The sequence below is a fragment of the Spermophilus citellus genome (assembly GCF_964194105.1).
Source record: "Spermophilus citellus genome assembly, chromosome: 7".
In the NCBI taxonomy this organism is placed as follows: domain Eukaryota; kingdom Metazoa; phylum Chordata; class Mammalia; order Rodentia; family Sciuridae; genus Spermophilus; species Spermophilus citellus.
Window position 1 is genome coordinate 135044180 of NC_138188.1, and position 27469 is coordinate 135071648.

The 27469-nt window shown below is 35.4% G+C and overlaps 1 protein-coding gene across 1 annotated transcript in view; it reads left to right on the forward strand.

The window, feature by feature from the left end:
• The window catches only part of ROBO1 (roundabout guidance receptor 1), a 385179-nt gene extending 358115 nt beyond the window's left edge, over nt 1–27064 (forward strand). The window contains exons 25-29 of the mRNA XM_081301295.1: nt 4989–5395; nt 8323–8475; nt 17890–18198; nt 23855–24051; nt 25388–27064. Coding sequence (XP_081157421.1) covers nt 4989–5395; nt 8323–8475; nt 17890–18198; nt 23855–24051; nt 25388–25402 — 1081 coding nt within the window. The 3' untranslated portion in view covers nt 25403–27064. The remainder of the gene's footprint in view (nt 1–4988; nt 5396–8322; nt 8476–17889; nt 18199–23854; nt 24052–25387) is intronic.
• Nucleotides 27065–27469: the final 405 nt, after the last annotated feature.

Here is a 27469-nt window from a genome sequence, read left to right on the forward strand (position 1 = left end):
CCCCTTCTTCAAACTGTGCCCCTGCTGAAGGCTGTACAGAGACATTTTCCTAAAATGCAATGCTGATCAAGTTTCATCAATGCTTGAAATCTCACAATGGTTTCCCATTCCCCTTAAAATAAAGACAAGATTCCTTAATGTAGCAATCAAGACCCTTTGTGATCTGACTCCTCTGTGACTTCATCCTTGCCCACTGCCACACCCCCATCAATGTCTGTATTGTTTTACTCTGAAGTTTCTTCCAGTTCCTGGAAGAAGAACAGTTCTTGTTCACTTCAAGGTCTCTGCACATTCTGCCCAACTTCCTGGAACACTATTATCTGCTCCTTTTTCAGAGCTAACACCTATGTATTCTTTAAACTCAAAATTAAGTGGCAGATCCTCCTTCCCTAATACCACAATGAAGGGATGGGAGCCTGTTATATGTATTCCCACAACACCGTATATAGCCCCATTAGGGTGCTGACTTAATGTATTATGATTGCACACATAATGAATTGTTGATCTCTTCCACTGGACTACAAGTTCAAATAAGAAGTATTTTTATTCAGCTGAATTTCTAACATAGTGTCTGAATTCCTGTCTCTATTGCTGTCTAACAAACTACTCTAAAACTTGGTGGCCTATAACAACCATTTTATTTTATTCACAATCCCATGAATTTGGGATTCTGAAAAAAATTCAGTTGGACAATTCATCTCTAATCTACGTGACTTTCGCCTGGTTGTGGGGGTAAGATCTCCTGCCAAGTTAGTTTTATCCCTCATATCTGATGTCTCAATATTCCTCAGCCTCCATCTCCAAAGTGTCATCACATAAGCCTGGGCTCCTCATAATATAAGGTTTCAGGATAGAGACACTTTTAACATGTCAGCTGGTTTCAAAGAAGGCAGAAAGAGGAAGTTTTCAGATCAGTTTAGTACTATATTCGGGATAGGGGCATAATCTTACTCCTTCTATAGCCTATTGGTCAAAGCAGTCACAAAGCTCATTCTGATTTAACAATGTAGAACCAAATTCCCTCTCTTATTTCAAAAGATCATTTGAATTTAGAGATATTATTATGGGTATTTTGAAAAATGAGATCATCTCTGTCCCGGATATGTATAGTTAGTTTGTATTCAGTATGTATGCCTTAAAATTGAATCTTTATAATCCTTAGTCTCAAAATCTAGTAGGGACCACACAATAATAGATGCACAATAGATGTTTAAAGAATAAATACACTGGGGCTGGGGTTGTGGCTCAGCGGCAGAGCGCTTGCCTCGCACATGTACAGCACTGGGTTTGATCCTCAGTACCACATAAAAGTAAACAAAGATATTGTGTCCATGTGTAACTAAAAAACAAACTTTTTTAAAAAAGAATAAATACATTATTTTATGCTTGTTGATTAGGGGCGTATGTAAATATTACAATATATGTAACAAAAAGTTAATGAAAAAAGTATTATAATACCACAATATTAATTTTATAAGCCTTAAAGGCTTGCACTATTATTAATATTGCGATTTTCGTTCTTATGAGCTTCTAGGATATTCCATATTGTCTAAAATTAGATAAACTAAATGACTAACATAGTAGCAACCCTTCTCTTTTTCTCATATAAGAACAATGAGGGCTGGGGATGTGGCTCAAGCAGTAGCGCGCTCGCCTGGCATGCGTGCGGCCCGGGTTCGATCCTCAGCACCACATACCAACAAAGATGTTATGTCCGCCGAGAACTAAAAAATAAATATTAAAAATTCTCTCTCTCTCTCTCTCTCTCTCTCTCTCTCCTCTCTCACTCTCTCTTTAAAAAAAAAGAACAATGAAAATAATATAATTAAACTGATACATATTGTTTCAAAAAATGACACTATTGCATTCACTGCAGTTAATAATAAAAATACCTTGAACAGCAAAAATAGTTTTCATGTATGAAGTAGAAAATTGTCTGATTTTTTTTTCATACAGAGAAGTTGAATATGATATTGTTAGAAGGAAAAGAAAGAAATAAGGTAAAGGAAAATTAAATATCTTGTCTTTTTACAAACTAGGTAATAGTTGATTATACAAAAAAATTGAAACTACACTATTGTTAGAAAAAAGGATTTGAAAGGTATGGATTTTTTTCCCCTTTTGTCTTTTTCCTGATACATGCTATATGGTGAACTGTAGAGACACCTGCTTTCATAAATTAATGGAATCACCCCTTTCTTTCTTGAACATATTTATGAAGGCATCATTTTTGTAGGAGCCTAGAGTGTTGTGAGTCACAGTCATATACTTGTACATTATTTCAGAAGATGCTGAAACCCCTCAGGGGGAGGAATCTAAAAGGTTGAGGTTCGTTTGAAACAAGCCCCACTTGAATGCAGCATCTCGAAATAGCTTTTTGTTTTCAAGTAGAATATATTACATATTTCAAACTGTACATGTTTATCACACATTCCCCTGGATGGCCTTATTTACAGATGGTTTGAATACATTTTTTTCCTGTCTTTCTTCAGAATTTGCACGTGTTGGTAGTAGTTAAAAGACAGCCCTTGTTTAACATTTTTGCTCTACAGAATGTGAATTATCCAAACAGCAATGCTGGCATCCTTTCACAGGGAAGCTGGCCATTCTACATCCCTTTATTGATGGTCAAAACAGTCCCCTTTGTACTAAAAACTCTTACATGACTGTAAAAAAAAAAAAAAAAAAGAAGTTTCTTGTGGTATTTTGAATGTGCATGCTTACAAAGGCTGCAAATTAACTTTTAAGTATGCTATTTTATTGCATTCCAAATTAAACAAAGGTTTTCCTCCTATGTGTATGACAGAATCCACATTGAAACAATTATCCATTTTAATCTCTTAAATAACTCCAGCTTTGGCACATTTTTCATATTTCTTCTAGTGCCACACACAGACACATTACAAACCACCCAGAAATGAAAAATGATGAATTATATTAAAGAACCCTGCATGTGTGAACATATAAAAAATGTGTAATAATGTATACTTATATACACATAGTCCTTTACTAAAACATATTATTTTTGTTTCTTATGTTTTTAATTCAACTATAACTGAAACATACCTCTCCTGGCGTGTGCATGCATGCACACACACTCACACACACACACACCTCTCTTGGCATACTTTTTTTTTTTTTTTTTGTGTGTGTGTGTGTGTGTGTGTTAATACCATTCCTAGAAGGAAGGAAGGTCATGATCTTGGAAGCAAAATTTGAGTTTAAATTCTGAATTTTAGACACCCTACCTTTAAGAACTTTGACAAAATCCTTAATTCCTCTGAATTTCAATATCCTCATATATAAAATGATAATTTAAAAAGTAACTCAGAAAATTGCTCTGAGAATTGAGATAACATTGTAAAATATGCTTAGATACAAAATATGTGCTTAGTGAGTTAGTTGTTGTGTTTAAAATAATTATCATTTATTTTAACTGTCATGTGCTGAATCTGTGTTTTTTAATTCTATGAAATCAGGAGTGCAGGATCTGATGAGGTGCTGTCATGAACCTTCTGCTTGATAGTCCCCCATTGTGTCCCATCTTTGACCTTGCATCTTCTGAGCATCACTGTGTGTCTGTTTCCCTTTTTTGCAGGCATGCTCTTAATTAGGTGTTGTTCTCTTGTTATTCTTCTACCTTGAGAATAACACCTTTTCATGACTTTTCTTTCACTTAAGTCCAAATGCTCTCTGTCTTCTCAGACATCTTATATTCACTGGAGTAGATTGGGTAGTGTTAGTAGAAAGACTGCTTTTAACTGATGTTCTTCAAGCCTGTGGAGAAGTGGCTGAAACATCAGTTACTCTGTGAACTAAGACTGTGGGATACTACTTAATTTTACCCTCCTTTTTGATCCTTAACTAATTTCAGGTCATTAGAAAAAATACCTTTAATTAGAGAGAGAAGAAGGGAGGGGAGGGGAGGGGGGATAGTAGGGGATAGGTAAGGTAGCAGAATACAACAATTACTAATAGGGCATTATGTAAAATTGTGGATGTGTAACTGACGTGATTCTGCAATCTGCATTTGGGGTAAAATTGGGGGTTCATAACCCACTTCAATCTAATGTATGAAGTATGATATGTCAAGAGCTTTGTAATGTTGTGAACAACCAATAAAAATTTAAAAAAAAAAATACCTTTAAGCATATTATTAAAGAGATAGATAGAATAACAGAAAACCAAGGAAGTTTAAAACAGCCAAATACCTTCATTTAAACTCATAAATGAGTAAATTAGAGAAAAATTGCTCTTGGGTCCCATAGCTTTTAAAATGAATGTATAGTATTATTTAATACATATATGTTACATACATATTAAAATATGAAAGGAATTGTGTTATGTGCTGAATATGTTTTTGTTAATTCTATGAAATTTTACTATTTATAGTCTAGTTGAATTGACTTCTGTTCACTTGGAATTGTAGAATGGCAATAAAGGAAAGGGAAAGAAATGAATGTTTTTGGAGTGAATTGGGGATGAATGAATGTTGTCTTTGGCAATAATAAGCTATTGATAATTTGGAAAGTCTTTAGGACAAATATATAGTTGGATGCTTCCCAAAAGAGTATTAATCAATGAAGTGGAACAAACTATGTTATAGGTGCATACATGAATATTTCACAATGAACCACACTATTGTGTATAATTATAATGCACTAATAAAAACATTAAAATATGTATCACTTCCTATTTTAACTTTTAAAAACTTTTCAATTCAACCGATAAACATGAGACTTAGCTGAGTATATTTCTGTAAAACTTGAATAAAATGTACTGCAGGGAAACCCCTAAGTGAGATACAAACCAAAGTAAAATCAAACTCTGATATAAAAGATTTATAGCCTTATTTTTTTCTCCCTCTGAGCAAATCAGCTCAACAGAAGCAAAGATCAAATCAGTTTCCCTGTGAATTTCTGGTTGCTTCATTGTGTCCTGACTTAGATAATAAGCTGAGCTCTTGCTCTTGATTCCTCTTTATGCAGAAGGCAGCCAGCGAGTCCTCCTCCGCCTCCGCGGCCGATTTCTCCCCCGCACACCTATGGCTACATTTCAGGACCCCTGGTCTCAGATATGGATACGGATGCGCCAGAAGAGGAAGAAGATGAAGCCGACATGGAAGTTGCCAAAATGCAAACTAGAAGGCTTTTATTGCGTGGGCTTGAGCAGACCCCTGCCTCAAGCGTTGGGGACCTGGAGAGCTCTGTCACTGGGTCCATGATCAACGGCTGGGGTTCAGCCTCAGAGGAGGACAACATCTCCAGTGGGCGTTCCAGTGTTAGTTCTTCCGATGGCTCCTTTTTCACTGATGCTGATTTTGCCCAGGCAGTGGCAGCAGCCGCAGAGTATGCTGGTCTGAAAGTGGCGCGAAGGCAGATGCAGGATGCTGGTGGTAAGTCGGGCACTTTCCCCAAACCACAAAGAAAGCTCAATGTGTGTGCATTAGTGCTGGTTAGCACCTGTGGTCTAGTGTCTAATTTATAACTGCTTTTTCTTTTCTTTTTTTAATTGGGTAAGGAAACCAAAGTCCAAGAATATAATTTATTTGTATTATTTTCTTTCTTTCCTTCCTTTTTTTCATCAAACTTTTAAACTCTGCATTTATTGAATAAATGCTATATAATGAGAGTAAAAAGAAGCTAATTCAAATGTCCTCATTTTAAGTATAATTGTATAAATATATATGACTGTATATCTGTGTGTCTGTTTCACACTGATTGGTCTAGTTTCTTTAAGGTATGTATTTACTCAGTTAAATGAGCTTTGTGTTGCTCAATGCATAGTATGTATAAAGTAACCCAGATAAAATTTATTGTGATAATTCTTTTATTTCATTTAATCAGATGTTCTGTCAAAGAAATATTTACATATCCAGGTGGGACAGTCAGCCATTGGAAAATAGGCTATTTCTTTTTGAAACTCGTTTCCTCGTGGCTTTTCAAACTAGAATATTAATTTAATTGGGAAAAATTAAAGATTTGGATAACACACACATTTGCAAGCATAAATATTTCCCTCTTTGATCTAATAATTGAGAGAGCAGGTTAATCCAGATGCACATTATAAATTTTCTGTTTTCCTTTCTCATTGCCAGTAACCTATTTTTAATGAGAATGTATCTCTTATTATGTTTTAACCCATTTTTGCTTATTGCCTTCTCCTCCCAAGTATGATAAAGAAAATAATTTGAATATAAAATAGACTTTTTATATGATTTAATTTGTGTAGGATGAATATATGTTTATATGAATACATATATTCATATTATTGTGTGGTGCATGCGCGTCTGTGTGTGTGTGCACATGCATGCATGTGTATTTTTGGAGTCTAAAAATGCAAGTAGTAGAATAAAAAAATCAAAAAAAGAGATAATATTTAGGAAAAAGAAAAGACTATCACAACAATTGATACTTGTTACTTAGTTGTTTTACTAACAACTACCACATTGGTAATTTTCTGTGTTTTCTAGATACTTCATTGGTCATTATTTTTTATAAGTATAGAATATTTTCAGAGAAAATTTAACTTGCATCGTTAAGTCATCTCTATAAATTTTTTTATCCTGAATATGTTGCAGAAAAAAAGATTTCTAATTTTCTTCATCTTATTATTATGGAATATATATATATGTATTTTAGTCAGGTCTATATTTTATGAAATTTAGACAAATATCTTTTCTTCCAGTAGCTGCTGAATTCAGTAAAATATGCAAACCTAATTCTCTTTCTTAATGAATAAATAACCTTATATATAGCTTTTGTTTCCCTTTCCTTTTTAATTCTCTGCTAAAAAAAAAAATACAGGAAATTAAGCATCTCAGACCACTACTTTCAGATTGCATTAAGGGTGTTTTTCAGTTCATTAAATCAGGAAAACATAGAAATGATGTTGAAAATTCATCTGTAAAGGACCTTATGCCTCAGGGTCTATGAGCAGTGGATGGCCTTACACAATATAATGAGTAATGGGCTTCCTCTCAGCCCTAATTCTCTGTTTTCATGGATATGTAACTTTAATTGTAATAGTCTCTATCACAGCTAAGGAGAGGTTTTGGTTTAATATTTTATTATATTGTAATTGAGTAGCATTTCTGGTTTTCTCTTGGATCATGATTATAATGAACTAAATACATGTCTGCCTATTGCAGTGTTCTTTTCAGGAAATGGTGGTGCTCACCATGTGACTTGAAGTTAATATGAATGAATAATCCAATCACCTTGCTTCTCACTTGGCTGCATTAATGTCTATTATTTAATATGCTTGGGTTAGCATTTTTAAATGTGTTCATTTCTCTGTATGTGGCTTCTTCTGTTTATAGTCAAAATATATGTTGTCAGGTCTGTTTGAAATTTCTTATGGTACTAAGGAGTTCTGGGTTTGTGACTGGATTTTGTAGAAACCAAAATAGGGAAGGTCACCAGAAGGCCAATGGCTCTTCATTGCCCTTCTGGGTTAAGTATGTTGTACCTGTTGTAATAGATCATCTCTGTGGGAGAGCCAGAGAGTTTGATAGCACTGAAATGCACCATGTCTGATTGGTAAATTCAGTTCCCATTGGTATCTGGAGTATTGTTTCTCCAAAAATAAATAACCAAAAACTACCTCTACCTCCATCAAAACACAGTGTTTAGAAGAGTCACATTATCTAGAATCAGCAACTATCTTGAGACAGAAAAGGGATGTAAGTCATTTTTGGTTCATCTAAATATGTGAGATAGATAATTTTAGATCACCTCAAAAGAAATACATTGGATTCTGCCATCATAGAATGTTGAAAATATATATTTAGCTAAAATAAGGATGTGATTAGAACAGTTCATTCTTAGAACATGAATTTTTTATGGACTCTGACTCTTTGGAGAAAACAACAGACATTGAATATATTATGAAAAATTTTAATTAATATTTTTATCCAAGAACATTTACTAACACTAGTTGCAAAAATATGGGAATGTGGGGCTAGGGATATAGCTTAGTTGGTAGAGTACTTGCTTCACATACGCAAGGCCCTGGGTTCAATACCCAGCACCACAAATTAAAAAAAAAAAAAGAATGTTTTTCTTTACCAAATAAGTACCATGAACTCTTACAGAATATAAGAAGTGATTAAAATAATAAAAGAAAAATAAAGACTGGAAATTCTTTTAGGCTTTTTTCTCTAGTGACTAGCACAGAGTGGTAAACAGCCTACTATTTGTTAGATTTTATTCAAGTGATTTTTAAAATTAGGACTGTTCCTAGCTTCAGTGTTTTGCTGTTGTTGTTCCTGTTGATAATTAATATTCACTGATGTGTCTGGCTCTGTTGCTTCTTTCCCAGGTCGCCGACATTTTCATGCATCTCAGTGCCCGAGGCCCACAAGTCCTGTGTCTACAGACAGCAACATGAGTGCTGCGGTCATGCAGAAAGCCAGACCAGCCAAGAAACAAAAACACCAGCCAGGACATCTGCGCAGAGAAGCCTACACGGATGGTAAGTCCACTGAAAAGCACCTATGAATCCCGCCTGTTTACCCTGCCTCTCTGGGATCAGGGAATGGGTTCACTAACATTAGAAATTACATTAAAAATTCATTGATAGTAAGTGTCACATTATGTACAGGAGTGATCTACTTCCATAGCTTGTCAAGCACCTCTAGCCCTTATTGTTTTGTAATAAGTTGATTATTTAAGAACAAGTGTACACCTTTAATATTTTGAAGTTTTCATTTTTCAAACAATTGGATGTGACTATATTTGAAATAATGGCAGAGGACTGACTTTTGTCAGATTCCTCCAAAGTATCTCTAATTGTTTTTTTCATTTTACTTTTTTTACAACATAACATTCAAACAGAAGACAATACATTTGTGTGAATATTAATTCTACCCACAGTGGTATCACACCCAGTTATTTTGTGCACCAAAAGGCAAATCAAATCATCTTCTTCATGCCTTCACATACTATATCGACTCTCACTGAAGAGGGGCTGCTTGTATTCTCAAGGGAGCATGGGAGGAGAATGCAAACCACTGTGATGTTGTCTAGAGAAAGACTTTAATGAAAGTGCCTCAGGTGGCCCAGCATTTATTAAACCGCCACCTTCTCATTTTATAACACAACGCCACGGGCTTCGTCGGAAATGCATGTAAGATAAATTCTCTCCGACTCACCCACCTTGTCAAGTTTTCTAAATTTGCTAAAGGGGTGGGGGACCAAGGGTGTCACAGGCACAGTTCCCCCACCTCCTGGTCCTCTGCAACCACAATCTCATTAGGACTTTCATTACAAGTCAGCAATTTTTCAAAAAGGGCATCATTTGCCATTATCATATGAAAGCCTAATATTATAGATCCTTATCCAAGGTTACGAGGAGGGTTTTCTGAGGTACTTCTCCCTGTGATTCTTGCCACTTGACAGAAAAATTTAATACAAAGCTCACAGCACGATGAGCACAAGTAATTTTGCAATGAGTGGCTGTCCGGGCTATTATCTGTACTTTATTCTGAGTACTTTCTCTCACTAGCATCTATCTGATATTAGACTACATTAAATACTGGCGTGACACAGCGCACCTGGGCCTCCTGGCTTCCGCCCAGGACTCTTTTGTCAGTGAAACTGAGCTGTCAGAATATTATCTGATTTTGAAGGGTTATTACAGTGGCTTTGTGCGTGTGCCTCTGTGAGGGGACAAACACTAGGTGTAAATTCCCCAACTCTACCAGCCATTTTACATTTATGGGATCCCTGTAATGCCATTTTACAAGTTTTATGGCTGTTTTATCAATTTTTATTATCTAGAAGAGAGTGCTCCTAACTGGAAAACTGGCCAACATGGAGCCTGGATGTAAACACATCTAAATTGAATGCATAAGGGAAAATCTGCCTAAAGCAGATCTTTCCACCTCTTATTTATGTGTGTTTCTTTGGGAAACATGGCATTGAATAATGCCCCCTGAAAATGTTTTAAGTAATGCAAACATGCCAAGTTGAAAAATACAGCATTGTAGTTATGAATTACACTGTGCTTGAAAATTGTTATCTGTATTTATTGTCCTCATTCCACAGTACTTATTTCAGTGTGTTTAATAATTAAATGTAAATTCTAACTAATCCCTGAATAATAACTTAAATTGAATGATGAAGCACACAAGTTATTTTTTTTTAATTTAATTTCAGGAATACCAAAGAACTATATTAAAACATGTGTAAAGCCAAAAAGTTAATCTGAAACATTATTTGGATTTCTAATTGCTTATTTCACAAAAGTGATTATGCAAAATTATCATAGTACATACTTTAATATAGAAGCTAATAATTATTTTCTTTAGGTAACAAAATTAGATCAAATGGAGAAATAACTAAAACTGTTTTAAAATTATATATTTAACTTCCCTTCAACATTTTGCTAAGTTATGCTTATTATACTAATATTTTTTGAATTTAATTCAGTATGTTTACTAGTGGGTAGGATAAAAAGTAATAAAGCTATATTTTATACATATCCCAGCATGCACATCAATTAATTAAAACCACAAAAATGCATATATTTCTTAATGCATCAAATAAAAGAAATTCATGTATCCCCATACTCCATAGCACTAGAGATTGAACCCAGGGCCTCAGATAGGTGGGGCAAGAGTCTACCACTGAGCTACCTACCCCCTCTGAAATGTACATAGTCTTAATGGCTATGGGTATGACAGGAAGAAAAGTCATTTTCTCACAAACTCTTTTATCAACTTACTACATTATATTTTTTAAACATATACTCAAACCATTCTACAATGAAGCTCAAAGCAGACAAAATTTGTATAATAATTTAAAAGGAGAAGTGGGAAGGAGATAAAATTTAAAAAGCTTACATTGTTAGAATGTGAATTCCACATATCAGTAAGATATGGAAGGTTTGTTGTCTTTTCTTTTTTTCTGAATGTAATACATAGACTGATGGATGAGCTTGATTATAGTTTATAGATTTATGTCCACTGTCTAGAACATGATGTATCAGTTTTGCATTTGTAGCTCTTTTACTTTGTAAATTTAGTTCAAATTCTGTATTACCTTGGTAGAATTTTTGTAAACTCTATGAAGAAGAATAAATAGTAACTTTGAACTGAGAGAGCGATCTGGAATGAGTCTTCTCAGTCCCCATAGTAGTTGCTAAGGCTGCCAAAATAATCTACCAAAGATTGGGTGACTTAAACAACAGAGATTTCTTTCCTGAGCTCTAGAGGTTAGAAGATCACTAAGAAGGTGACAGCAGGGTTGGTGTCTTGGGAAGCCTCTCTGGCTTCAAGATGATGGTATTGTCCCTGTGTCTTACATAGTCTTCCAACTGCGTGTATCTGTGTCCTTATCTCCACTTCTTAGAATGTCTTTGGTTAGATGAAAACTCACACCAGAGAATTCATCTTAATAACTTCTCTAGAGATTCCAAATACAGTCACATTCTGAGGTATGGGGAGTTAGGACTTTTTGATATGAATTTTAGGGGGACATATTCTGGTCCCTAAGATTCTACCAGCCCCTCCAGAATGCTTGCATTGTGGGACTGCTGAATGCAAGGCATCGTGCTTCACACCACAGTCAGACTGACAGGCAGCATCTGATTATTTATTTATTTCATATTTGCCACGTTCAAGTTTAACCCAGATGGAGGATAGGATTAAAATATATGAATATTTATCAGCTGAAGTCTTATGGAGTTAAAGCCAAGCACAAGTGCATTTCTAGGACCTTCTAATAGATTCTTCCCACCCCCTCTTTTCAACCTTTCCAATACATTTACATACTTGATTTAAAAACCAAATCTACATTATTTCTCTAGCTGTACTTTTCATAAATTATAAATTTGCCACACTCTTTGGAATGATGTTATTTTGACTTGATTTATCATTAATTACAAGGTCTTGGGACTTTAAGCAGTTAAGTAAATAGGCTGCAGAATCTCTATAGTGAGTTAATGCTGTGATGGCAGAATTGTCTGCATACACATGTTCTTACATATTTCTGTAAATGCTATATAATTTGTTATTTAGAGTCTTGTGTAAGAAGTGAGTTAGTATTCTTATATAAAGAAAGAATACACACACACACACACACACACACACGTATATCAGGTCCATAATCCCAGTTCTTAAACCCAATTTGAACTACTTTATGACATGAATTACGTGAAAAAACTATTTCACATAGGTGTATTGTTTACACGTGATTATGCCTGGTTTGAGTTCATAATCATTTTATAATCCTAAATAATTTCTTGGGCAAACATGTTTATATGAGAAATTAAACCTGTTGCATTCCTCTATAATTGTCAATTAAACACAGTGACGATTATATACAGGAAGTTGGAATCTTTAAATCATCACTGAGTTCTACTTTTGACCTGTGTTACAGACAGCACCTAATGGAACATGTGGTAATAGGTTTTGTCTTAAGAGTTATATGTTCCCAAGACTTTGTATGATCTTGTGTTAGTGGTAATTGTTAGATTTGATAGCTGATAAACACAGATAATTTGTGATTTGATGGTAGTGGCTTTTACTCATCTGTTTCCTGAAAACCTGAGTTTACAATCTGGTTTATGTTTACAGTAAATAGAGAGTAGAGAAATGCATCTACAGTCAGAGTATGCTCTGAATGAGGATTTTTCCCTTCCTCTTGTTTTTAGTCCCAGGTTCAATCTGAATTTAGAAGCACTCTGCCTTGGGTCTCCTGCCTTTAGGCCCTTCATTATGGTCTGGTTTTTAACTCTTTCTGTTAACTTGATCAACAAGTAGCAGAGGGAGGACTTATCTAGGACACATCTTGTACTTATTTTTAAGTAATATTTTTGAAAAATCCACTGAAATAACGGACAAAGGAAGTAATTCATGTACTAGTAACAGTGGCAATCCATGTTGCAAGACAGAATACTTAGAATTTTAACATCAGAGAGAAATTAGTACCGTTGGCTCTACTTTGGCCACCATATTAACTACTATGTTGAGGCTATTGATATGACACTTGAACATGTTAAACCCCTGAAAGCCAACAACAAGAAATTGAAATTAAAACTTTGATCACTTTTTATAATGGGTTCTCAAGTACAGCAGCTGGTACTAAAAAAAAAAAAAATGTGAGTTCAAGCTGCTTCTTTCAAAGACCAGTGCCATGAATCCTAATGCCTTAAGCTTTAGCCTATAATGTCAAGAGAAAATTAGTTAAGAAAATCTTACAATTTTTTTTAGGAAAAAATAAAGGGTTCTTTTATTATTTTTTAAATATAAGAATAGACTCCTAGACTAAAACTGATGCTTTCTAGGTCCTTCAATATACTATTGTAAAAATCTTCAAGTCACAATTTTAACATTTAAGTTTCTCATATTGGCACATGTAAATGATAGTTGGTAGACCATTGTCAGTAATAATAAAATAATTGGAAATAGCCTACATATTCCTCTGAAGACATTGGCTAAATTAATTATATATCAATAGAACAAATTGTTGTGAAAACTTCTCAAAAAAGTATGTATTTATAAAAAATATATGATTACATGGTAAAAAGAAAAAAAAAAGTAAAATCCAATTCATGTATTAAACACAGAAGGCTATATACTTGTGTCTGGCACAATCTATCAGGCTTGCCATCTGTGGATTATCAGGTAAGCACTATATTTAATCCCAAGTGTGACCATTTTGGGTGGTCCTTGACTGTGAATGCTGCTTCTTTGAGTTTATGACTTGGCCACCCTGTTTTTGTTGTTGTTGTTGTTGTTGTTGTTTGTTTGTTTAAATAAATCACAGTGGAATGCATTACAATCCTTATTATACATATACAGCACAATTTTTCATATCTCTGGTTGTATACAAAGTATATTCACACCAATTCCTGTCTTCATACATGTACTTTGGATAATGATGTCCATCACATTCCACCATCCTTGCTAATCCCCTGCCCCCTCCTTTTCCCTCCCACCCCTCTGCCCTATCTAGAGTTCCTCTATTCCTCCCATGCTCCCTCTCCCTACCCCACTATGAGTCAGCCTCCTCATATCAGAGAAAACATTTGACATTTGTTTTTTGGGATTGGCTAACTTCACTTAGCATTATCTTCTCCAATGCCATCCATTTACCTGCAAATACCATGATTTTATTCTCTTTTATTGCTGAGTAATATTCCATTGTGTATATATGCCACATTTTTTTAATCCATTCATTTACTGAAGGACATCTATGTTGATTCCACAGTTTAGCTATTGTGAACTGTGCTGCTAGAAACATCGATGTGGCTGTATCCCTGTGGTATGTTGTTTTTAAGTCTTTTGGGTATAGATCGAGGAGAGGGATAGCTGGGTCAAATGGTGGATCCATTCTAAGTTTTCTAAAGAATTTCCATCCTGCTTTGCATATTGGCTGCACCAATATGCAGTCCTACCAGCAATGTATGAGTGTACCTTTTTCCCCACATCCTCGCCAACAATTATTATTGTTTGTATTCATAATAGCTGCCATTCTGACAGGAGTGAGATGATATCTTAGAGTAGTTTTGATTTACATTTCTTTAATTGCTAGAGATGATGAACATTTTTCCATATATTTGTTGATTGATTATGTATCCTCTTCTGAGAAGTGTCTGTTCAGGTCCTTGGCCCATTTGTTGATTGGGTTATTTGTTTTTTCAGTGCTTACCTTTTTGAGTTCTTTATATACCCTAGAGATTAGTGCTCTATCTGATGTGTGAGGGGTAAAAATTTGCTCCCAAGATGTAGGTTCTCTGTTCACCTTACAGATTGTTTCTTTTACTGAGATGAAACTTTTTAGTTTGATTCCATCCTATTTATTGATTATTGGTTTTAATTCTTGTGCTATAGGAGTCTTATTAAGGAAGTTGGGGCCTAATCCCACATGATGAAGATTAGGGCCTACTTTTTCTTCTATTAGATGCAGAGTCTCTGGTTTAATTCCTAGATCCTTGATCCACTTTGAGTTGAGTTTTGTGCAAGGTGAGAGATAGGGGTTTAATTTCATTTTGTTGCATATGGATTTCCAGTTTTCCCAGCACCATTTGTTGAAGATGATATCTTTTCTCCAATGTATGTTCTTGGCACCTTTGTCTAATATAAGATAATTGTAATTTTGTGGGTTAGTCTCTGTGTCCTCTATTCTGTACCACTGGTCTACCAGTCTCTTTTGGTGCCAGTACCATGCTGCTTTTGTTACTATTGCTCTATAGTATAGTTTAAGGTCTGGTATAGTCATGCCACCTGCTTCACTCTTCCTGCTAAGGATGCTTTAGCTATTCTGGTGGGTCTCTTATTTTTTCAGATGAATTTTGTGATTGTTTTTTCTATTTCTATGAGGAATGCCATTGGGATTTTGATCAAAATTGCATCAAATCTGTATAGTGCTTTTGGTAGTATGGTCATTTTGATAATGTTAATTCTGCCTATCCAAGAGTAAGGTAGATCTTTCCATCTTCTAAGGTCTTCTTTTATTTCTTTCTTTAGGGTTCTGTGGTTTTCATTGTATAGATCTTTTACCTCTTTCATTAAGTTGTTTCCCAAGTATCTTATGTTTCTTTGAGGTTATTTTAAATGGGGTAGTTTTCCTCATTTCCTTCTCAGAGGATTTGTCACTGATATACAGAAATGCCTTTGATTTATGGGAGTTGATTTTATATCCTGCTACTTTGCTGAATTTTTTACTAGATCGAGAAGTTTTCTGGTGGAGCTTTTTTGGTCTTCCAGGTATAGAATCATATCATCAGCAAATAGTGCTAATTTAAGTTCTTCTTTTCCTATACATATCCCTTTAATTTCTTTTGTCTGTCTAACTGCCAGTGTTTCAAGAACTATGTTAAATAGAAGTGGTGAAAGAGGGCATCCCTGTCTTGTTCCAGTTTTTAGAGAGAATGCCTTTAATTTTTCTCCATTTAGAATGATGCTAGCCTGAGGCTTAGCATAGATAGCCTTTACAATGTTGAGATATGTTCCTGTTATCCCTAGTTTTTCTAGTGTTTTGAACATGTAAAAGTGCTATATTTTGGGGAATGGTCTATAGAAAATAGTTCAGATTGATTACTCTGTAAAATCAACATTGAAGATTTGAAATACAGATGGGAGCTACTAAATGTTGTAATTTTAAATTTAAATCCTTAAAAATGTTTAAAATTTTTTACTATGTAAATGTATTTTTTTGTTTAAAATCTTAAAGTACTAAATATTTAATAAATGTTTTATGAATACTTTTTAGGCTGTTTATTGTAGACATCTCTAAAGACATGACTGAAAACATAATTATGTTGTTAATTCCCAAATCTCTGTTTCTCTGGTTTTGACACTCTTGAAATTCAGATTTTATATGGATTTACCTATCCTACATCTCTATCTGGCTATCTCTAAAGCTCCTCCCATTCACTTTTCTAAAACTGAGCTCACACTCTTTCTTCATAAACATCTCTTCCTTATTCCTACATTCCATACTTTCGGTGATGTTTTTCTCATCAACTTAGCCATCTATGGCTAAAGTCCTAAAAGTCATCTTATGTTCCCTTCACCCCCCCCAAGCTATATTCCATTGATCATTAGGTGATATTGCTTTTCCTTCCTCAGTGTCTCAAGATACTCTTCATTTGAACAACCACCAACATTGTTCCATTTTCTGTCATTACTTATATGAGCAATCGTAATAACATTATGGCCTCCCAAAGTGAAACTTTTTCTAATTTTAATCCATCCTTCATACCATAGCTCAAACAATCTAACCTGTAAAAACCTGTTCATAATCTTCTACTAATTTATCAAATATTATTAAGACATATCTACCTTTCCTCCCTGGAATGTTTATGATTCATTTTAAAAGGGTGTACTGGCCGGTCTTGGTGGCACATGCCTGTAATCTCAGTGTCTCGGGAGGCTGAGGCAGGAGGATCACGAATTCAAAGCCAGCCTTAGCAAAAGCAAGGTGCTAAGCAACTCAGTGAGACCCTGTCTCTAAATAAAATATAAAATAGGGCTGGGGTTGTGGCTCAGTGGTTGAGTGCCCCTGAGTTCAATCCCCAGTACCAAAAAATAAAAAATAAATAAAAGAGTGTACTGTTTAAATAAAACAAATATTTTCTAGTTATCAAATGTTATGCCTACTTTCATTCTTGTATATGTCTACAATGTAAGAAATTAAATTAATTTATTATTTATATTATTTAAATATAGCTGTGTGTGTGTATTATATATATATATATATATATATATATATATATATATATCATATATATGAAGAAATTAATCTGTATTTATACTAGTAATTATGTGGCTTAAAACTCTCAGATCTATACAGAAGGGAGAGAGTCCATCAATGGATGTGAGATTATAAATGTGATTAAATGAAGAAGCATAAAGAACACTAAACCAGAAATTTAGAATACAAAGACATTAGTCCTGATTCTATTGTATCCTGCTTTTGAGATTGGAATTAGCTTTAAGACTATCTGGAGCTTTCTTGTCTACAAAACAAGAAGGGATTTAGGCTGGATTGGACAATGGCCAGTAAGTCTCAACTGAAGTGCCATGTTCACTCAATCTGGTGTGGTTATCTGAGGGTGTAAGAGCACTTGTATCTGGGATCAACAATATTATGCTGAAATCAATTAGGAAGTCTTGCCCTAAATGGAGTAGGGGAAATTACAGTACCTGTGCTCAGTACTGTCTGTCCCAGAAGATAATCTCTACGTCCCCACACTGTCATTCAGTAGTCCCTTGCTAGACAATGAGAGAACATTGAATTTGGCAGTTGTCTTATTCATTGGCTGTCTTCATCTGGTTCCTTTAAGATACAATATTTCACGGTTGAATGTGACTCCAGTAATATTTGATTATTTTCTAAGTGGCAAACTTCTTAAAATATTTTAAATATTTCTTTTTAGATCTTCCACCTCCCCCAGTGCCACCACCTGCTATAAAATCACCTACTGTCCAATCCAAGGCACAGCTGGAGGTACGACCTGTAATGGTGCCAAAACTCCCTTCTGCTGAAACCAGAACAGACAGATCGTCAGATCGAAAAGGAGGCAGTTACAAGGGGAGAGAAGTATTGGACGGAAGGCAGGTTGCTGACCTGCGAACAAATCCCGGTGATCCCAGAGAAGCACAGGAACAGCAAAATGATGGGAAAGGACGAGGAAACAAGGCAGCAAAGCGAGACCTTCCACCAGCAAAGACTCATCTCATCCAAGGTACTGATTTACTTATGCATAGAAAACACAGATGAGAAAACACAGTGCAAGGCACACAGGCTACCTAGGGCTATATGAAGAGAGGTAGGATCAAGAAGTTCGCTCCTTATCATGGAGCCAGGCATGTACCCTGGCTTTTGTAAATCACACAATTATCACCTCTGTGTCCTTGGTTCTGAAATTCACTCCACCCACAACTTTTCTCCTGATCTTTAAAACCAATCGTCTACATTCTTATTGATTTTCTTTATATCTGTGTTCTTGTCAGCATCCTAATTCAAGGTGGAAATTATTTTCTCCATGAAATCTAAAGCTAAAGAATGATTTCAACAGGTTCCACAGGTGAAACAGGATATCAGATAGAGAAAATAGGCCAAACAAAACCATGAAACTGTGAAAATGAATGTTTGATGAACAGTGGTTTCCAGTTTGGTTGAAGAATAGGAATGCTTAAGGCCAGGGGATAAATGGAAAATGGTAAAAATAGAAAAGGTAATTAGATTGGAAAGGCCAGAGATACTCTTCAAAAGAGTTTGGGATTTATGTTATAGGATATAGTGAGCCAATAAAGAATTTTGAGTGAGAAATAGCAATCAGGTTTGACTTTAGCAAAATAACTACCTGGGCTGTATGGCACAGAATGAGACTGGAACCAGGTGGAATAGTGCAGTGATAATCCAGGCATAAAATGTGAAAGCACTGAATTAAAATGGATTGAATGAAAAGGAGAAAACAGCCTACGTCTGCATTTCAGAGATGGGCCCAATAGGACTTGATGACTCATCAGATGTCAGAATGTAAATTGAAGTAATCCAGTTAAAGACAATTATCCAAATGTTGATTAGGTGGCCCTGTCTGAGTTGTAATATAATTGAGCACAATTATATTAACCAATATAGAAAAAAGAAGAAAAAATAATTTTCATGGGGAAAATAAATTTAGTCTTAAATGAAGATGCTGACAAGAGCATAGATATAAAGAAAATCAATAAGAATGTAGAAGATTGTTTTTAAAGATCAGGAGGAAGGTTGTGGGTAGAGTAGATTTAGGAACCAAGGACCCAGAGGTGATAATTGTGATTTACAAAAGCTAAATATCAGCAGTGATATGCTGGTAAATGGTTAGCCATCAGTTCTCAGGGAGAAAAAACCTCAAGACTAATTTGTAGCATTCTGTTAACTTTGTTTTTAATCTACTTAGAGGAGATTGGTGAATGTGGTAATAGGAAGAGACAAGTACAATAGTTTCTAGTGAGATGTCCCAAAGTGTCACCACCAGCCACAGAAGATTATAATTAGAGAGTAGGCAGAGAATCCATGCTCTGTAAAGGAAACTGAGATTGTCCTGTCTACAGGTAATAATCAAAATTATACAGGGTTTTGAACATAGTGTGTTAATGTTGGGGTGTGGCTCAGGGGTAGAGAGCTTGCTAACACGTATGAGAGGCTTTGAGTTGACCCTCAGCATTGCCCATCCCCCCCCCAAAAAAATAACCTGGAAATAATGGAGGAGGAAAGGATTTTTGTAATGCATCACCCATGAGTACTAGTAGTATTAAAACAAACAAAACTCTTCAGAGCAGTATGCAAAATAGGAGCCAGAATTCAGAGGATTGAAAAGTGAATGGAAATTTGGAAAGGGAGGTGTTGAGCAAAACCTCTTTCCAGAAAGTTGAGTTGAAGAGAAGGAAGGGCTGCAGTAGGGTTGGCAGGAAAGTCAAATTGGTGGAAATCTTTGAGGACAAGGGATTTGAACATGTACTGTATAAATAAGGAGAAGAAACCATTTAAGAGGAAGAGATTCAAGAACAAAATTCGCTTGAAGGAGGAGTCAGGAAAGAGAGAGGGTAGTAGACAGGAAAGCTGAGGGTACTTCCCTATAGAGATTATGTCGTGGTAAGCTCTGACATCAGTCTGTTGCTCTGTCCACTGTGGGCATCTGGGCAGTCGTGAACTTCCCTTCAACATGGAGGGCAGTTTGGCTTTTTTCAGGGACTGAAGCCTGGACTCCTACTGCAGGTGTGCACTCAGCAGTGAGGTAGAGAGTTCTGTTTTGCTCTTCAGTCACCTCCACTCTGGGACCACAAACCCCTGGAGACGTCACCACAACCCAAAGTTTCAGTAATGTGCTTGCTTATTTTTAAATCAATTAAGTTGGAGTGGATCTGGACCTGAGCTTTTGGCTCATGGTGACAGTGCTCCAAGTACTGATTCATCAATAAAAAGTCACGATGTAAGTTATGAATTTTATATCTTGCCAGAAAGTGTAGACCAATTTCCTGCTCAGAGCAATCTCTCTCTCCAAAATAGGTGGGATTCCTCAGGAGGAAACTTTACAAGCCTGGTAAGGATCTTGGTGTCACAAAATTGGGACAAAGAAAGAAAATTTAAACATTGATCTTCAGAAATTTAATGACTGAACTAAGACTGGAACCATTAACCTTTTTTTTTTAGATATATATGTATATTCTTTAGTTGTAGTTGGACACAATACCTTTATTTTATTTATTTATTTTTATGTGGTGCTGAGGATCGAACCTAGCACCTCACACGTGTTAGGAGAGCCTTCTACCGCTGAGCCATAACCCCAGCTCTGGAACCATTAATCTTGAAACAAGAAATTCTTTCTGTTTCATGAAAAGTATTGAGTATACTGCTTTTCAGATTTTTTTTTTGAACCATGGCCCTCTGTATGTGTCATTAGATTATCATTTCTATGCTTGCTGTAATTTTCACCTTCATAATTCAACTTACATTATTTATAATGAAAGAGGCACGCTGATTTACATGTGTAATGTATGGTACTTTTTAATTAAGAAGAGTGGTCTTTGAGACTTGAACATCTGATCTTTTTTCTGGCATTTACCTCTGTTAGTTCAATTTATTTCTGCATCTATCAAATGCCCACTATGCTATTAATTATTGTACTAAGTCCTGAGATTTGTGTAAGCATGAACCTTGACCCTAAGGAACTGAAGTCAGAAAGAGAGAGACAGATAATCTATAAATTCGCGGATATTTTTATTTAATTTTTAAATTTCTGCAGCCTCCCTAGGGCCATCATTGCTGACCATTGAGCCTCTAGGCAGCCCTAAAGTCTCAGTCAAATGAATATTTTTATTTTATATTCAGTATACTTTTCATGGTATTATGCTACTTGAAAGTCTGAAACAGGGACAATTAACTCACTGTTGTGGGAGATGGAAGGTTAGTAAAGAACTATTCAACTGACATGTAAACTGAGTGTTTGAGCATGGGTGGGATTTAGCCAGACAAGGAAAGTGGATTGTTCACGTGGAAAAGTCAGCATTTAAAGCTATATGGTCCATTGGGAAGATTGTAGGAAATTCAATCAATAAAAGTGCAAAGATGAAGCTCTTGAGGTGAAGAAGGCTTAAATCATAGGCGCCCATAGATCATATAAAGAGGAAGGATGTTGAGAGAAGCTGGTTTATGTGGTAACAGCTGTAGAGGCAGAGATGTGTTAGAAGATGTGTACAATTCCCACACAAGAGATGCAGAGAATTTAAACCAGGATATCGGAGAATTGATGAGTTACTAGGAAAATTCAAGAAACTCTTAGAGTCAAAATCAACCTTACTTGTTGTATGTTTAAATATATGGAGGAAGTACATTTAAGACATACAGGAAGGTTTTTGAAAGGGCAGAATGAATCTCAGGTAATACAAATTTTCTACCTTGAATATCCTAATGATTAGTGATACCAGTAGTTGTACTAGAGAATAGAAAGGGGGATGAAATCTCAGGGAGATGGGCAGGATGAGATCATTGTCTGTATGCTGAATCTGAGGAGCCAGTTAGGCTGGCTGTGGGGCCCAAAGATTCGGACATAATTTGGGAGTCAAAAATATAAATGAATGTTACCTAATGATGAAAATAGCAGTTAAAGGTGCTCACTCATTCATGCATTTGAAACTACTTATTAATGACCTATTATATGTCAAACGGGGAATATATCAATATGTGAAGCTGACAAAAATACCTGTCCTCATGGCAATTATATTCTGGAAAAGGTTCAATCTATAAGAGTGACAGAAATCACCCAGGATGAATGGGAGAGATAGCATACTATCTGAATAAGAGGCACTGGGCTGACAGAAGAGAACTATAGGGTGCTGGCATGCAAGAGGCACTTCTTAAAATCAAAAGCATTCTCCGGAAAATTGGTCAGGAAGGAAGGAGTACTGGAACTAAGAGAATAGAAACATTTAAATGATAAGGGCAGTGAGAAGTCCAGAGATTAAGGAATGAAACTTGGTTAGCATTATCCATTTTTTGAGTTTTACAGTAGTAATGTGGGCATGAATAGACTTCAGGGGAGACGGAGTGATTGGAAGTTGTAACTACCAATACTGAGTCAAAATTGCTTTTCAAGAAGCTCAGCTGAGCAGTGAAGAAAGAAGGTATTGATTCCTATAGAAAAGAGGGTAAAGCAAAGTTTTAGCAGAAAATATTTTTAATGTATTATAGGTACAGATATATCAGGTAAAACTGGAATCAATAGAAAGAAAAAGGTTTCTGAAACAGGGACAAAGGGCTAAGGCCACAGGTGACCAAGTCTCCGAAGAGAGGTTGCCTGAGTGTTCATCCTCATGGTCTGGGACACCCCCATGAGTCCCATCTGCGGATGAAGTAGAATGATAGATGGCTCAGACTTGGAGGAGGACAACGTTTTTGTGCGAGATTGGAGGAGTGATCATTTAGAAGTGGTGCTGTGAGTGAGCGGCAAGTCTTCCAACCTGACCCTTCCTCTAGGAAGAGTACCAGTGGGCATGTCAGAAGAAGTGGGGTTTCTTCAGACAATGTGGATGGCAGAGGAAGCATTTCAGGGTGGGGGGAAACATGTAGAAGAGATTGGTTTTGATGTCTTTCATGCTCAGAGGGTAGAGTGGACAGGATACAAAGAAATGTGAGCAATTGAATGGTGCATCTTCAATAAAAGTGGCAGTAAATTGAAAATAGTCTGGAGATAGAAATTCAGGTACTAGCTAGACATTGACTAGCGTGCCTTGTGTTTTAAAGTCAGCAATAATGTCAGGCTTCTGAAGTCCAGAGTTCCATAAGGCATACACATTGACTACCTCTGTGGCTGGGGAGTAAACCCAGGCTTGGCTCTGATTTAGTAGTTCTAGAAGACTGGGTTTCATTTCTGCTGATTCCTTTTAAGAACACTCTGTAGCTTACATGTATATTTCACTATCTTATCTGTTTTTATATCAACACCAGGAGCTTCTCTAAGTAGATTCTATTATCACTTTTTTTGGAAAAAAAAATGGAAACTAAAGCCTAAATAATGATCAGAGATCACATGGTGAATGACATAGAATTGGAAACCAAGTCGACTCCAGGTTTGGTTTACTTCCTTAAGTGTTATCAGTCCCAAGAGAATTCTGATGTGGATATAAGCTTAGGAGTGGAGTCAATCCAAATCTCCAGCTACTACTAGGAAAACAAGGCTTGCTACTTTTATTTTCAAAAGCCAGTGTGCATTATGCATTATGCTTTTATAGTACCCTTATTTATTCTTTGGAATCACTGATGATTCCCCATTCAGAATTACCGAGACAGGAGGGATGCTTTATACAATGAAAGTGCACAGTGGTGTTCACATGCATTTATTATATTCTGTTACACAGAGGATATTCTACCTTACTGTAGACCTACTTTTCCAACATCGAATAATCCCAGAGATCCCAGTTCCTCAAGCTCAATGTCATCAAGAGGATCAGGAAGCAGACAAAGAGAACAAGCAAATGTAGGTCGAAGAAATATTGCAGAAATGCAAGTACTTGGAGGATATGAAAGAGGAGAAGATAATAATGAAGAATTAGAGGTATCTCTATTTTGTTCCCAATTTTTTTCCTCATTAGACTGTAGTTAATATGTCAACCTCAAAATTAGGAATATCCATCAGTGTGCAGAAACATTACTATTTTTATTACACACTTCTCTATACCCTAATGTTTGTGATGTCAGAAACCAACATTCTGAGCATATAAGGATTTTCTTGAAATGTATTTTATAATTTTAAATGTCAGTAGTAGTTTCTTTGAAGATATTTTCAGATAAGAAATATACATGGCAAAGATAATGCTGGGAAATAAGAATTATAGATCTAGATATACTGTAATTCCTAGTGTTATATGAAAACTCAGTGAGGTGGTGGAGTTTTATAATGTGAGAGTGCGTAGCCCATGTTACCTGTCAGTCTAGCAATCACCAGGATCAATTTAGCTGATTTGGACACACAACTTTATATATATATTATGTATATATTTTAGTTGTAGATGGGAAACAATATCCTCATTTATTTATTTATTTATTTTTATGTGGTGCTGAGGACCGAACCCAGTGCCTTACCCATTTGAGGCAAGTCCTCTACCACTGAGCCACAGCCCCAGCCCTGGACAATATCTTCCACCTTCACTCTTTTAAATATTCAAATATTTCCTCCCTTATTGGAATCTATAAATTATGATGCACGATAGAATGCAAGTCATGTCATATTATAAAATCCCCTCCCTTTTAAAAATTAGTGTCTTCTACATTTAATAAAAAAATCAGCACAGAATAAATTTTTCCTATTACAAATATATTTAGCCTCAAATAGATGGTGAGGATTAAACTATAACTTCATAATAAATGAAGAAAATATTAGAACCAATCATGTCTGATTGAATGCTGTCTAAAGCCAAATGTATTTTGATTTTGAAGTTTGGAAAAAGTCTTTCCTGCTGCAAATGCTTCGGAGAGATTTTTTGGTCAAATTTGCCTGTTTTATGTAGGAAAACCCTCTTGGAGGATAAAAAATCATTATAGTTAATTCTAATATTTAAAGTCAACAAAGGCAGAGTTATAGGATTGAGTTGAGATGGAGAGGGATGGAGAACTCAGCATATTCCTTCTCCTGCAGAGCCCTGTGTTCTGCCCCCACAACACTGAGGCACAGTGCAAAACAATTTGGTACTTGTTAGAGAACTGTTGGATTTGCTATCAAGACAACTAAAGTTGATAGATGAATTAGTTGTCATGAGTACTTTTCAACTTATGCCAGTGAATGAGTGAAAAAAAAAAACCCATTAGACTGTAAGAATAAATGCCTAAAAAACAAGACGAGTCAATACTCTTGTGATTTATCTTCAAGTTTAACAATAATGCCTCTTTTACAGGAAACTGAAAGCTGAAGACAACCAGAGAGGCTTGTGCGATCTAATGTGAAAATTATCAGTCAAGATGCCTCCTGTCTGATGACACATGACGCCAGATAAAATTTTCAGTGCAATCAGAATGTACAAATTGTCGTTTCTATTCCTCGTATTGGGGTACCATTTTAAAAAAAGTTATTGGGTTTTTATTGTTGCTCTTTGATCCCTAACCCTAGGAAGAACCTTTCTCTTCCCCTCGTTATTGGAACCATTTCTCTTGACTTCCAGCAAGAGAAGTGTATCAACTTCTTGCTTCAGTCATCAGCCTCAAGAAAGAACCAAACAGTTCTTTTGCATTTTGCCCCTGAGATATGGCATTGCACTGCTTATATACCAAGCTAACTTATAGCAAAATATTGATTGAAGACACAAACTTGATTTATCAACCTCATGCCAAGGGCTCTCAAAGTATAATCTTTCTATAACCGACTGCTAATGCAAATCAAAGCATATTTCATTTTAACATGATTTTAAAATCAGTCTTTCATACCACCCTTTGTGGGGAGAAACTAAAAATATAGCAAATGCAGAACAACAAACAATTTGAACGGGGTAGAAACATTGTAAATATATACTCTTTGCAACCCCTGGTGGTACTTTATTTTGTCTTCATTTCAACCATGGAAGTATATTCTTATTGGAAATGTACTTTTTGATAAGGAGGGATAAGCCAGTTGGATCTCTGGTTGTCTAGTCATTGTCATAAGGACGCCTAGCAAAAACCTTGTTCTATTTTTCAATCAAGAAGCAATTATAAATGCACATTACAAACAAATGGATGCCTTTAATGACCAATCGAGTAAAGACATCCTATCTTAACTGGCCTAAATTTCTTCTGGTAGTGTCAGTTCAGCTTTCAGAAGTGCCACTTAAGGAAGTTTATTTGATTTTTGTTTTTGTAATGCACTGTTTTTAATCTTTTTTTTTTTTTTTTTGGTTTTAAAAGCACAATCACTAAACTTTATTTGTAAACCATTGTAACTATTAACCTTTTTTGTCTTATTGGAAAAAAAAATGTTGAGAAGCGTTTTTAACCTGTTTTGTTAATGCTCTATGTTTGTATTTGGAATATTTGAATGATAAGAGATGGTGGAGTCATGTGCATACTTTATCGTGGGCCATGAACTAGAGGGTTCTTACTTTTCATAGATTTAAAGAAAAAAAAATGGTTTAAGTTTGTTGTGGCCAATGTAGAATCCTACAAGCTTTCCTTATAAGCTCAAATAGGGCATTACTGCTTTGAATTGCCAAACGATGCCCTCTGACTATAGATTTTTATGATCTTTTTTTGTCATTATATGAATTTCATTAACTTTATATTTGGTGCTATTTGAAGAAAAAAATGTACATTTATTCATACACAGGTATCAGGCCTGACCCCACTGGAAAAACAAAGCCAAACAAAACTGAACCACAAACAATGGCTGGTATTCACCAAAAATGAAAAGTGCTCACTTAGATTATTTGAGAAAGTTTCATAGAAAGCGTGTGCAGTACTAAGGGAACAACCCATGTGATTAATGTTTTCATTATGTTCATGTAAGAAGCCTCTTATTTTTAGCCATAATTTTGCATACTGAAAATCCAATAATCAGAAAAGTAATTTTGTCACATTATTTATTAAAAATGTTCTCAAATACATCATTCTTTCTTGTGTTGATTTTTTTTCCATTGTGTGCTGATCAAATTTACTTCATTTAATCACAAAGTCGTTTTGTCTGAACATTTCACCACTATATTATCAAAAGAGTAAAAATTCTCAATTAGTTTTATGGACATCCAGGTTTTACTTATAAGGAAAAATTCCCATTTAATTCCTCTGATATGAAAAATGTGAGATGAATCTGAGCTTGAAGTTAACTATTTGGTAAAAGAGTAACTCTTAAGGGTTTGCTGTATTTGTTTATGTATGTGCATCTGAATTTCAGTAACCCTATTTCTAAAATAATCAGAATTCAACTATGATAAACCTGATTTGTAAAGTTTGAACTGCCTACATTCTATTGACCAAAAGAATCCAAATTGCTCATTAGTAACTATCTTCTT